This window comes from Argiope bruennichi, chromosome 6 (genome assembly GCF_947563725.1).
Source record: "Argiope bruennichi chromosome 6, qqArgBrue1.1, whole genome shotgun sequence".
Classification (NCBI taxonomy): domain Eukaryota; kingdom Metazoa; phylum Arthropoda; class Arachnida; order Araneae; family Araneidae; genus Argiope; species Argiope bruennichi.
Genome location: NC_079156.1, coordinates 136,744,026 through 136,757,799, shown reverse-complemented (window position 1 = coordinate 136,757,799; position 13,774 = coordinate 136,744,026). Strand labels below are relative to the sequence as shown.

Sequence of the window (13,774 nt, the reverse complement as noted above, 5' to 3'; positions counted from 1 at the left end):
AGGAAGGTAGTTTAGTAAACAAAGAATATTCTTTGCCTACCGAGGTAAACCTATTTTGCAATTAGGGTTAGTTAACCTCAATAAATTTAAAAATCAAATGGATGAAAGCACGAACAGAAGTTTAAAACTTTTCCGGTAACTTCAACTCATTATGGACGATACATTGTAGCATTGTTACGACACGGCATTGATCCTTAACAGAGATCAGCGCATCTTTGCAAAGAATATTGGCAAACACAAAACGGCATGGAATAATCAGAGACCACGGATGAGTGATCCTCTATCTTGGTTTTGTATCATATTATGTCTTTAGTTATGCAATATTCTTATTGATTCATTCCAAGCGGAAGTAAAGGAAAGATGCCTCCAATCTCATTGTCTTACAGTTTCGTCTTCTATCCCTACGAAGAGCAGAAAAGTAAACTTTTTTTATTAATGCTATTCATGAGTGCAATCTGACTGTTATACTGAAACAATAAAAATGAGGTTGGTTAGTTAGGAAAGAGAAATGTATAATAGAAAGTTTCAAAAGGGGGGAAAAGATATTTTTCCCTATATAAAAGGAGGAAGCGACATTATAAGAGGAAACAATATAGTATAGCAATAGTTATGGAATCAGTTACAGTTACTTACTAATCAAAAAAAAATGTTTAAATCTAGCCATAGAAGGTGTTGTTTATGGTACTTGTCATAAACAAGCCCGCTGAAGAAGTGAGCGATTTTAAGCCGAGTTTTAGAATCTCTTATTTCAGTACCGCCATTTAGGGCCAAAAGTAAGTTTTTAGCTACTCATGTGTTAGAGCTTTTTTCACGGGGCGGACTTCATTCATACATTTCATTTACTCAACCACAGATCGTCATTTTGACCTGAATCAGAGAACGATCACCTCTGATCCAGTACCCCTATTGGTATTGTCTCGAATTGGAGGACCTTGTGGCCACGGCATATTTATACGTGCACCAACCACCATGGAGATTCTTCTGCCGGCAAGGTTCGAACTCACAACCCAAGAGATCCAAATGCAACGCCCAACCAGGTTGATGAATGGCAAAAAGCCTGGACAAACAATAGAAAATGTTGGATTAAAGATTAAAGATCCAGATGTCCTTAATGGTGTCTCCACCTTCAAGGTTCGCAGAAGTTTATCATCTGTAGATTTTATCAACGGAAATAAAAAAATGTCTCGCGTTTATAAATCCCATTCTATATCCTCAGATGCAGTAATGCACAAACCTCCCCTAGTCATCTTTCAAATTACATGGGATTTGTCAAGGAATATGTGTACAATACTCTGCTTCCTTCTTCTAACTATATCAAGTTAACTGGCCTCATAGACTTGGTTTAGCCCTCGTGTTGATAAGGTGGATAGAATCAAGAGAGAATAATTAGAGAAACGGTGTCAGATGTAAAAATAAATATAATTGTAAATAATTAATTTTTTTGAAAAGTGGTGGATTGTCTGATATGTGATTAAAAAGCAATATACCTTCAAAACGTGACCAGACGGGGATAAAGATTTTTGTTAATAATTGAAAATATTAAAAACATGTACTTAAAACATTTTAGAAATGAAAAGTCTTTCTTTCTATCAAATGTTAAACTTTCTGTGCCAAAAAGTGTTTATGTGAGACTCATAATAATGACATGGTCAGTATCTAATAACCAGGAAATGCTAGAAACATCAAACATGCCCATTTGATAAGCTTATAAACAATTTCAAATGACTTGAAACCTAACTCAATGGCACCGTGCCATTTTTTTTAAACGAACGCTTAGGTTCATGTACAAAGAAAATTATTCTTGCATTATACTTAATTTTGAAATTTATTAATTAAACAAACTTTCACTTTTAAGATAAAAGTAATGATTTTTCTTGTTGCATGATTTGTAGACAATAAAATAGAACTAACAATAGAAGAACTATCGTTAGAATTTCACAGTGGTCATTTTTTCCCCTATGCAATCATTGTATGTTTCAATTCATATTTCATATATACTTCAGTATATGTAAATATGAATCGATTAAGTATTTCTTCGATTACCTTATTCATTTATTGATATGTTATTTGATCTTTCACTAAACTTACTTTATATAAACAATATCTATTTTTCTTCGAATTAGCAAATATTTACTATGCAGTTAAGATTGAAAATATATTCGCATTTTTCATTAATGGAAAATTAACTATTCAATTTTATAAATGGAAAAATAACTATTTTTATAAAACCTTCCTTATACTTCACTTTTATTTTACTTTTTTTTTTACTTTATTTACACTTACTTTTTATTTGCACTTAAGCAACTTTTCTTCAGTATTTTCCAGCAAAATTGCTAATAAATATGAATAACGAACTATGAAATATCAGATCAAATATTGAAAGCTACATTGGTCTAAACGCTTTTATCGATGTAAGTAAAAATATATTTAGCGATAGCATTCGACGGATACCAAAGTAACAGCTGCTGCAAATTTATTTTAATTAAAAGGATACTATTTCTGCATCAAAGAATTTCATAATCTGGTAACTTCTCAAAAATGACAGGTGGCAGAAAAAACTGCAAAAAGCTAATATGTTAATGATTTTCAAACAACGGCCAAAAATTTAGTTAAACATTAAGAATAGTAATTAAAAGGCGTGTACACAACAAGGAATACAACAACAGCCATTTTCACAGCGAATTTCTATCTGTATCGACCGCTCAAAGCAAATTGTCAAGCTTGAATCCATTTTTAATCAAAGGAAATCAATTTTCAAGAACATTTTTTTTCACTCTCCATAAATTCTTTCCACATATGCCCACTCAACTGAAAAGAACACTAAAGGTCCCGAATTCGATACCGTAGAAAAAAATGTCAATACAGCTAATCTTAATCTTATTTGAATACATCTCTTTCTCGTGTTTTGAGAATTTTTAATATTGTTAATGAAGCATATCTTGGACGTCGCCAAGCTACTCACTGCACTTACGTTCATGTCATTTTATACATAGTTTCTAATCAATATATTTGTATCTACTTTATTGGTTGGCTCAAAAGCTACTCTAAAGTATTCCGAGTTCTTCACAACATTTGTAAGCAAAATTTGAAGAAAATCCATTGAGTTGTTTGGGTTTCGATGAATGAGAAATTGTCAAATGTCATATAACGTATTTAGATTATTTATAAACGTTTTTAGATCATTTTAAGGAAATTTTCGCGAGTAAAATTTTCATTAACGAAGAATTCCTTCAAAACATTTTAAAGGAACATTTGATTAAATGATAAGAATAATAGTTATTATTTTATTAGTGATTAATATTTTTATTGCAGTGGTTATTATTTTTACTGTAGTTATTTAAACAAGAGGTAGTTATAGAATTCTTGAGCCGAAACTAATTATATTTCAAAAGATTTCTGATTTAAATGTTCATTACTTATGCCAGTCATTGGCTTTATTCTAAGATTCCATGTTCAATTTTCAGTTTCAAATTATTTTTATTTATTTTCTGTTTCATCTATAAAAATGCATATGAATGTTTTTGGTATTATTTCTATCCTTTTTAGCGTCCACTTTAGGATTCATTTTTATTAAGTTTTGGCGTGATACGATGAAAAGCATTTTTCATTTGAAGCGGATATGTTCATCTCATTATTTGTTTCAACTCAAAACGGTGACCGAGAGAAATAAGCACTTTCTTACTTTCAGGATTCGGAAGTCCCGAAGATTCCGGGGACCTGGATTTCTTTCCCGGGGGAGGGGATCCACCTGGATGCGAGAAGACATTTGCCAGATCGCTGGCGGAGGACTTGCCCACAGAAGGTAACATTAAAAGAACAAATGACTCCGAATAATGGACATCAAAGTGATTCATAGCACATAATTATTTATATCAAGATTTGACAACTATTTTTCTTCACGATTATAATTTTTTTTAAATGAATCTTAAATATGATTTATTTTAACCCAATTCTCTATAAAATATAGAGCGGCCATAAAATGACTTTCCCCATTTGGAGGCTTCTACATTCAAACGAATGAACTAAGGATTGCAATACTGGACCAAAAGTTCAATACCGGTATTCGGTATTTTTTAAATCTTAATACCGGGATACCGGTTTTAATACCGGTATTAGAAATTTTAGAAAAAGAAAGAGAACACAGGTGTTTTATTTGCCAGTTTTGTTAGAGAGTGTAAATATCACAAAAAATAATTTGTAACTTATTAATTATAACAGTATATAATCACAAAAAAGTAAAGAAACATCTTATTTATTTCAATCACAAAAAAGTGTAAATATCACTATTCAGCCTGGGGTACTATTACAACTTTTTGAAATGTGATCTTAAAAAAACATAATGCATCAATTGTACTGTCATTAAGCCCGAAAAGTAATTTTGTGTAAAAATTACCAGATGTCGAAAACGCTCTTTCGGCATCTACGCTAGTTGATGGTACTGTTAGCAATGCGCAATATACTTTTTCCAAGTATTTACCTCTAAATCCCTCATCTTGAAATAAATCGATTTCTCGTCGGATGGTTTTGGATATAGCTGATTTCTGTATTGTGTTTTGGTTCGTTGAAATTTTTTATTTATCGCTAATTCTAATTTTTGTTCAAGAGACAATTCCTTTTAACTATCGACAGTAGTGACATCATAATCTTCGATAATTGAACCGAATTCTTCTGAATGTGGATAGGGTTGTGGGTAAAAAATTTTAAGAAAATTTACTCTAAACTTAATCAGATTTGAATTGGTTATTTTCTTTTCTTCTTTTTCATTTTCCATTTTTAAAATCATTATAATTATGTAAATACCGTAAGACATTTTCTATTTCGGTATGCCTTTCTTCTGTGCGATTTTTCAATGTAATATATAATTCTTCAGATAGTGATGTGTGCTGTTCTTTCAGTGACTGCACCATGAAATTTATTGTTACATTAGCTGTTAATAAATTAGAATCTCTTCGACGTAATGCCTGAATAGTCAGTTTTATTGGAAGTAGAGCTGATATAGTTCTGGATATTAAGACGATTTCACTATCTGAAAAATTAATTTACAGGTTTAAGTCGATTATTGCTTTTTGGATTGGACTTCTCAGTGTCAAAAATCGTTCCATCATTAGGAGTAAATTATTCCAACGTGTTTTAGAATCTAATATTAACATATATTCCGTTTTATTTTCAGTTAGTATATATTTTAGTAAAATATCCTTTTTATAGGTAAACGTTTAAATATCTTAACACTTTTTCGAACTTTATAAATTATAGGAAGCAATTCTTGATAGGTTAATATTTCATCCTCATTAAAAATATCTTTTTCAACAATTACATTGTCATTATCTTCATTGTCAATATCACTCTCACTCTTACTCTTTTCAAAGTTGGAATCCGAAATTTCTATGTCCACAGTATTTGGATTCTTCTGGTCTTTATTTTTTTGGTATAATACATCTATTACTCCTAATTGAATTCCATGTGCATAGCACAACTGCTGATTTGCACCAATACACTTTACAACTTTTTTCATAATTGTAAGCTCCATCAGTCGTTAAGGATATAATATTTTCTTTCAGGGATAATCCATGTTTCATTAATTTAGATTTAAGCAATTAATTAAACCGTTAATTAGCTAATTAATTTCTCCCATTATGGAGACATAAAAATAAAAACGCATACTGTTTTGCTATGTTCGCGGTACCTGAACATATAGTGGAGAAATTTTAAAAATTTCTAGTAAATACCGAAAAACCGGTATTTAAACTTGTGAATACCGGTATTACAAAATTGTACAAATGGCTCAAAATACCGGTATTCGGTATCCCGGTATACCGGTATTGCAATCCCTAGAATGAACTAAATGAACCCACATTTCATATACAGACAATGGAAGGCATGGGAAGATGAATGCCTCAGAAGAAAGAATTAGTACTAAAAGTTGCCAATAGGGGAAATATTGCCGCTGCTGTCACATACGAACAAAGAAATTTGGATATCGGGGTAAATTATGTAAAATTCTTAGTGCATGCTTGATAGCAGCGCCATGCAATCCTTGCAAAAAAAAAAAAAAAAAAAAGAGCAAACGACCTGTTACCAATTTGTTCTTGACTATTAATGTGTTTTTCACTGTTGTTCGTGATTGATTGTTTATGTGTGCTTAATATGGACCCTACCTTACCTCAGCACGCTTTACTCATAAAACTTTCTACACTTGATAGTGTTATGCTGTGGCTGCTCTTAAGCAAACCTGCATCTCTTTGCAACAGAACATAAGACGTGTTGTTGTGAACATCGAAACTGGCAGTTTATACGCAGCAGCGGAGTACGGCGTACACCGTATGCAATATGCTGTACGCAAAGAATGTCAGCATATTGAAAATGTTGCACGGCATCCAGGAGACCCTAATATAGATGAATAAAAAATTATTTTTTGTGAGTTCCGTGAATTCATTCATAATTGCACTCCCTCAAAGCCAATAATTCCCCTAGCAGCAACTTTTGGTACTAATTTCTTTTTCTGCTGAATTCATCTTCCCATGCCTTCCGCTGTTTGTGTATGAAATGTGCCTTCATTTCGTTCATTCGTTTCAGCTACAGATGCCGTCAAACAGGGAAAGATATTGTATAGCCACCCTGTATTTTTAATACGAAACACACACTTCCGAGGATTAACACATATTAATTGCTAAATAATTGTGATTAGCAGCAGATAAGCAGATATTGTTGAAAACGATTACAGTTGTTCCGAAAAAGTACTAAAAGCCCTTCATTTTAATCGTGAAATGACTTTTGAATCGAAGAAAGGCGATAAATGATTCGAGTAATATTTTTATATGATATATTTGTCCATGGTCATTTTAAAGCTAATAAACGCTGTACGTACTAACAATGTGAGTTAAATCTTAGGAAGAGATTCCCTGTTTATGGACTGGACTATTTATCCTCATAATTAGGAATGACATAGATAAAAAAAAAATGCTGCTTCGATATTTTAGCAACATGCATCGAAAGCCGATGATTAAGCTGAGAAATTGAAAATGATCGTAATTTCATTTTGTGGATAAAAAGAATTTATACATTTACAGTATTATAAAGGATAGTAAAAACCAAGAAGACAGTGGCCATTTGTTCTAATATTTCTACTGAGTAGCGAGATTAATTATTAATTAAATTTTGTCCGCTCTAAAGTTTCGAAATGCGAATGCACATTTATAAAACATTTTGCGAAGGATTTAATACCGAATTCAATAAAAACAACTGAATCAAAATACTTAAGCACAAAAGTTTAATATAATATTAATGAAATATCAGTTTTTATTATATTTCGGATGCAAAAACGATTCAATTCTTTTTATTTCCTCTTAAGTTTTAAGGTATTTTTACTCGAACGATCTCCTCTTCAATCTTGAGATGCTGTTACACGAACAATTTGAGAAAGATTTTAATGTTTCAGTTCTCCAAAATTATTTCATTATGAACCCTTGAGTGTGTAACGGATTGTAGAGAATTTGATTTTGGACTCAAATTACTGACTTAATGACAGCTTTCAGTAGTGGAATAAAAATTTCTTAAAATAACAACTGCTTCTTGATGGCACAATCATCCATTAATAGTAGCTACTTTATTTTCTGAAAAGGGATACTTTGAAATCATACCGCGTTAACAACTTTTAATTTTTGAATCAATAACAATGCAGAGTGAAAAGTATGACTTTATTGGGCATATAAATAATGACTTTGCAAAGTTTTTGCTTCAAATTCACTTTCGAAAATGTGTTTTTCACGGAATGATTTGCACTCATTCAAATCCAAATATCCGTAAACAATTTTAAAGATGAGAAAGGAAAAAAATATAATTGAATATTATTTTATAACAGGCGACTGAATAATGTATGTTTTGTGAAATTTTACTTGAAAGAAAAACAGGTTTTGACCTGTTGTTCACTTCCTTCATACCAAGTGACAACAAACAGAATCTTATTAACTAATACCTTGTGTAAACAATGTATAACTTTTCCTCATTTATCACTTTTATTCATTAAAACTTCCTTATTAAATGAACTGAACCCTCTTTTTATCTTGAAAGTTCAGTCTTTCACCTATATAAACTTTTGATTTTATTTTTACTAAATCTTGTTTTTTAAGACAAATGTATAATTAAATGATATAAAATGATTTTAAAATGATATAAAAGAGTTTTATTTACCTTTAATTAACATTAAGAAATATAAAACTACAATAAACAACCATAAACTGCTCAAAGTCTTGTCATTCCATTACAAATACTACTTATCCATTAGATAATTATTCATTTTTGAACTTCCAAATTTGAATTATAATATTTTTTCGGGATTATATTTTTTTAGAAATTTAACTGCATCATTTTCTGCCAACATTTTTCAGCAGTCATCAAAGCCTGCTCAATACCAAAATTCTGCAAATGCTTAGGAGATGATTATTTTTATATTAATCTTAATAATAAAGTGATAAATACAGCTACAAATGATTAAAATTAACATCGTATATTTAATTTTTAATCTTCAAAAGAACGTTATCATAAAATAATTGCCTACAAAATTTCAACGAATCATTTTCTAATGAATTATTATAAAAATCACTATGCTTATAATAGAAAAAAATAATTATATTTATAAAATCATGCCATCAGGAGGAAATCAACACAAACAACATACCTATCATTAACAAAAAAAGTTCTCATTAAATTATAAATAGATGTATTTACATACATAAAGTAATAATGTTTACTTCATAAATATTTATCATCAAAGAATGATTTTTAAAACTATGTTAAACTCAATGAAAGATAAATAAAAATCAAGTTAAAAGAAAATATAAATTTAAAATATTATAAAATTAGATTCACCCTTATTTTTTCCGTCATTTTGGTCTGAGAAATGAGTCTAACTTCTTCGAAATTAATTTGAATGAGAGTAAATCTTAAAAATCGTTTCATTTTAATCGATGATAGGGAATTAAAATCGATTACAGTGAATTAAAATCAAAGAATCAATATTTAGATTTTCCTCATTCCTTTCACTCTGAATGTTGAATTATTCACTTCCGATTGGTCATTGGTTCTCTTTATTTTGATAATATTGGTTGAATGTGGTAATCACAAAAAAAAGTATCCATTTAAAATCGATTTCAGAAAATATTACAACTATGAAACGAAACAGTACCTCAAGTAAAATGAATTTTACTTAGTCTCATTTCTTTTTAAATGTGAATGGTTTCAAATGTTTTCACTGTTCTCTTTGAGTCATGCAACAAACTTGTATATGTGGGGATCCACTTTTGTTTTCTCTGAGGCTTCGGGGCTTGTGTAAGTTTGTGAAAACGCTATCTGTACGGTTTCACGGACAAGCTCATTAAAATGAGCTGGAAATGGTAACATAAACACTATGCTTTAATTTATAATTCCATGGAAGAAACTCCAGGGAGTAACATTTGAAGGGACATTAATAAAGCAGTTAAAAATTCCTCATTTGTGAACCGAGCGACTCAAAATAAATTAAAGTTTTCTTTCTTATTACATCATAGCGCGAAGAGTTTGCATTATGGCTAACGTGGAAAAGTGAAAGAATGGGAATGCAGACTCAACACGTTCTTCTTCTTTCGAATAGCATTGAAAAGAATGAATTCCAATATCCTGTATTAGTTTAGTATTTACTGCATATTTATAAGCTCAGAATAAGTAAAATGCTGAAAAATAAGAAACATATTTTAGGAAGATTATTTTATTTTTAAGCATTTCCTTCTTTTTTTATTGCGTAAGGAAAATTACCAAGCCTCTCACTTGACCTCTTTTTATAAAGAAAGATGAATAAAATAAAAATAATTCTTCATTTAATCGCTTTTTTTAAATTTTTTTAGCGGCTTTTCCTCTATCCTCCGAAACGTTCCACATGCTGCTTCCGAAGCTTCAGTTTCTACCAAGTTTTCCCAAAACGCAGACGATAATAATTCAAAGCCAGAATTCCATTAAAATTATATTCCCTTCCTCTTCCAGCTCTAGGGAATCTCGTCGCCTGCCAGCACCTGCGGGCCTATGAATTTTTCATCTACTCCTTCAACCCTAACGGCTGCCTCTTCGTCGGAGTCGAGTGCTCCTCGTGGGCCGATTTTCTGGATGGTCACTGCAACTGCGGTCACGAAGGAGAAAAATGTGCCATCATGGGAATGTTCTCTCCGACTTACGCATTCCCATCTGGGAAGCATTACAGGGACCGAAGGATGTATTTGAAAGTGGGGCCTGAAAGGCCGTTTTGTGGTGAGGGAATTGTTCAGTTCCATACATTTCCCTATAGATAGAATGTATTCTCTAGCAAAATAACATATTTGTTTTAGTTGTATTTAGTTTTTTAGTGTATATTTATTTCCCTTTTCATCCATCCTTGGAAAGATATTGTGCACGAATGTTCGTTGTATAAATGGTTAACAAATATAAACAAATGAAAGACAATATTCACAAATGGGTGCTTGATTTAACATAGAGATCAAAGGGAATCCAATCCTTTCATTCTGAAATCCAAAAAAGGCCATTTTTATAATTTATTCTTTTAGTAAGAAAGACTAAACGAGGATATGATCTTTGTTTTCTCCTATGTTTTTTTAATAAAAACTAAAAAAGGATTTATGTTTCCATGCCCTGGACTTTTAAGGTTTGCCCAAGGATAATAGGTGACTGTTATGCCCAGAACTCGCTCGCATCTCTCGGTTCTTATTAGCTTTATTCTTTCACGTGATCACTTAAAGTGAATAGGACCATGCATCATTGTTGTTACTGTACGTATATAAGCGACATATTATTTTTTGAGCTAAGAGAAATATTTCTGATTCGAATGCCATCATCATTTAATGCTCTTCACTATTCCGATTTTATTCATCTTTCATTTCGATTCAATCCTAAAAAGATGTTCTGGTCCTTTCTGTCCTCCTATGTTCATCCCATTCTTCGAATCAAAGGCGTGGTTACTACATTTGCAATAGTAGGGATTGAATTCTTGAGTCTGTAGTAAAGAGTGTTTTGATCCGTTCTGACATAATAAATTCTTATCCGATGATAAGAATTTACTTAGTCAGGAAGGATCTCTACTTTTAAAGTCATGAATTTGTCAATAAAAATGATTTGGAAACCCTTTCTCTTTTATATCTGTAGTTGTTTCTGCGAACTGACATAACATTCAAAAGATGTTTTAAAATAAAATATTTTTCATCTATGTTCATCATTTCTAGTCCTGCGTGATTTTACATATGTAATAAAAATAATAATACATTCTCTGTACTGCATCCATTCTTTAAAGGCCTTCAACAATCTGGCAAATGACTGACCACGTAGCGAAACTACCCAGTTTAAAATACTCAAATGGAAGAGTCCAGAGTGGTCTGCTATAGATGGATAACAGGAGGAAAAAACAGTGCACCTATACGTACAAATACAAAAAAGAAACATTTTTCTGCTCATTTGGCGTTTAATCTCTATCTCAAGTGACGCTAAACAATGTCATTGCTAAAATGCGTGACACAGTGTCTCACATCAGCAATCCCAATACACATACTGAATGTCATTTCGATGCATGAAAGCCGACAAACAAATAATAATTATTTATATGTTTTAACACATCAGTAAAAGTTTCTAAATACACATTATGAGTTGCTTATGAACCAATTTTATATTTACAAATACAATTAAAATCAGAGTCAAGTTGATAGTTTTACTTCTTTATGAAAGCTTCGTTGATTATCAGAATGAGTTGAATTCTCTCATTCCTCTCCATTTTTCACATAGATGTCACTAAAAAAGATTGTTTGACCGAGACATTCCAAAAATTTTTCGAAAACTTTAAAAGTATTTTGACTTTTCGATGTTCCCGTTCAGATGAAATATTTCTCGGGAATTTCTTAAAATCTTGAATCTTATGATATTTTTTTTTCTTTATCTGAGTACATTTTGACATTTTAGCAAATTTAATTAAAAATGCAGCAAAAGGCCTCAAAAGATTTTTCAAATATCTGCTGAAGATAAATAAAAATCTTATATACTTAAAAAAATGTAAACTTTTTTCAAATAACTAGTGTTACGTACGGAATTTACTAATTTTTTTAAAAATAAATATCTTTTTAAAATGGAAAAAAAAAATCTTTTTTTTTTTTAAAGACAGGAAGAAGCTGAAAATGAACGCAAGTATTTTAAATTTTCAAAAGGTATTTTTTAATGAAATAACATCTAGTAAGTACAGATGTTCTCAATTCAATAACGATTTTAGAATGAAAGAAAGAAAACGACACTTCCAAAATACTAAAAAAAAATCTCTCATTTTTCGACATTATGCTATTTATAAATAATAAAGAAGGCACCATTTCATCATACCGTTACTAAACATAAAGGATCATATTAAAAGTTCCCATAAAAATGAAGGTAAAACATACTTTCAAAAAATTTAAAAACTCTATCATAAAGCAAACTTTAAATGAGGCTCGTGTATTTAAATTTTATACTATAACTTTAACGAAAGTGAAAAAATGAGTTACGCTAAGGAAAAGACAAATATTTTTTTGATAAGAAAAGTTTATGGATCTTTGAACTTTCAGATCATGCTCAAATGCAAAGAAAATGAACTTTTCATTCAATTGAAAAAGAAAAATCTGTATTCATAATTGAAACGATTCATTCATTATTCAGGAAAAATGTGAGTCACCTTATTTCTTGACTGCACTCTGTTTCCTATGCTGCATATAAAAAATATTTCAAATTCAGTTGCTGGTGTATAGAATTGTAAAGGAAAACTGATTCGTTTCCAATTTTAAAGAAGAAGAAAAGCCTTTCGAGTGCGCCGGAAACAATATCCAGATATTCAACAATGACATCAATTATATCCAATGATATAAAACAATGACGATATCCAGTGTTCACGTCCTTCGTTCAGCCGAGAAAAAAATGGCGCTTCATTTTGATAGGAATCCAAGCGTGTTCATTTTATACGACGATCTGTCAAGCATTTAAATATGTGTTTGCTGTTTCTTACTTCGATTGGCTTTCAAAATCATTCTAAGAAAAGAGAGGTTAATGAAACAAAAGTAAATTATGAAGAAATGGGTTTCTATAAACTTTTGAGGCAATATTTTAAATGCTTTTACTCCCTTTGAGAAAAGGATAATTCAATCAATGGATTTACTGAATTAAATCACGTGCGTACTCAGAAACAAAATGCTGCCTGAGAGATATCCTAAGGATGCGACGCTAGAAGCTCAATATTTGGAGTGGTGGCATCAGCTTTATGACAGTGCCATTTTTTTTCTTTATTATCAATACATTTTTAAAAATTGCTATCAACAGAATTTTGTAATAATGGTTATACTTTGTGCCTGCACCAAAAAGGCATTAGGGTGAATATTTTAATATTTTTCCTATCATTGAACAAAAATATTAGACTTTCCTGTGATTGAACATCCTTTAAAACATTCATTGTTTTGTTAACATGAAAATATTTTTCGACTGACTTCCTTTCTATAAAATGCGTGATGTGTTCAGCAGAGAATGCAACGGCGGATGCATCGAGTTTAAAACATTATCATGCTATGTTGTTTCAGACTAAACGTTTGAAATCTCTTTTGTGTTCGGGCCGCGGACACCTGGTGGTAAGGTCTCGGCCTCGCAGCCGGAGTTTCAGGTTCGCGACCCGATTGCATCGAAGAACCGTCGTGTAAGCGGGTCTGGTGCGAGTTAAATCTGTCGAGGCTAAGTACCCTTCCGCTGGTGTGGTGTAGAAGTT

General features: G+C 31.2%; 1 protein-coding gene across 2 annotated transcripts in view; it reads left to right on the top strand.

The window, feature by feature from the left end:
- The window catches only part of LOC129972747 (pancreatic triacylglycerol lipase-like), a 54,466-nt gene that overhangs the window by 28,694 nt on the left and 11,998 nt on the right, over positions 1 to 13,774 (top strand). For both annotated transcript variants that reach the window (XM_056086991.1, XM_056086990.1), the window contains 2 exons: positions 3,689 to 3,802; positions 10,012 to 10,272. In XM_056086991.1, coding sequence (XP_055942966.1) covers positions 3,689 to 3,802; positions 10,012 to 10,272 — 375 coding nt within the window. The remainder of the gene's footprint in view (positions 1 to 3,688; positions 3,803 to 10,011; positions 10,273 to 13,774) is intronic.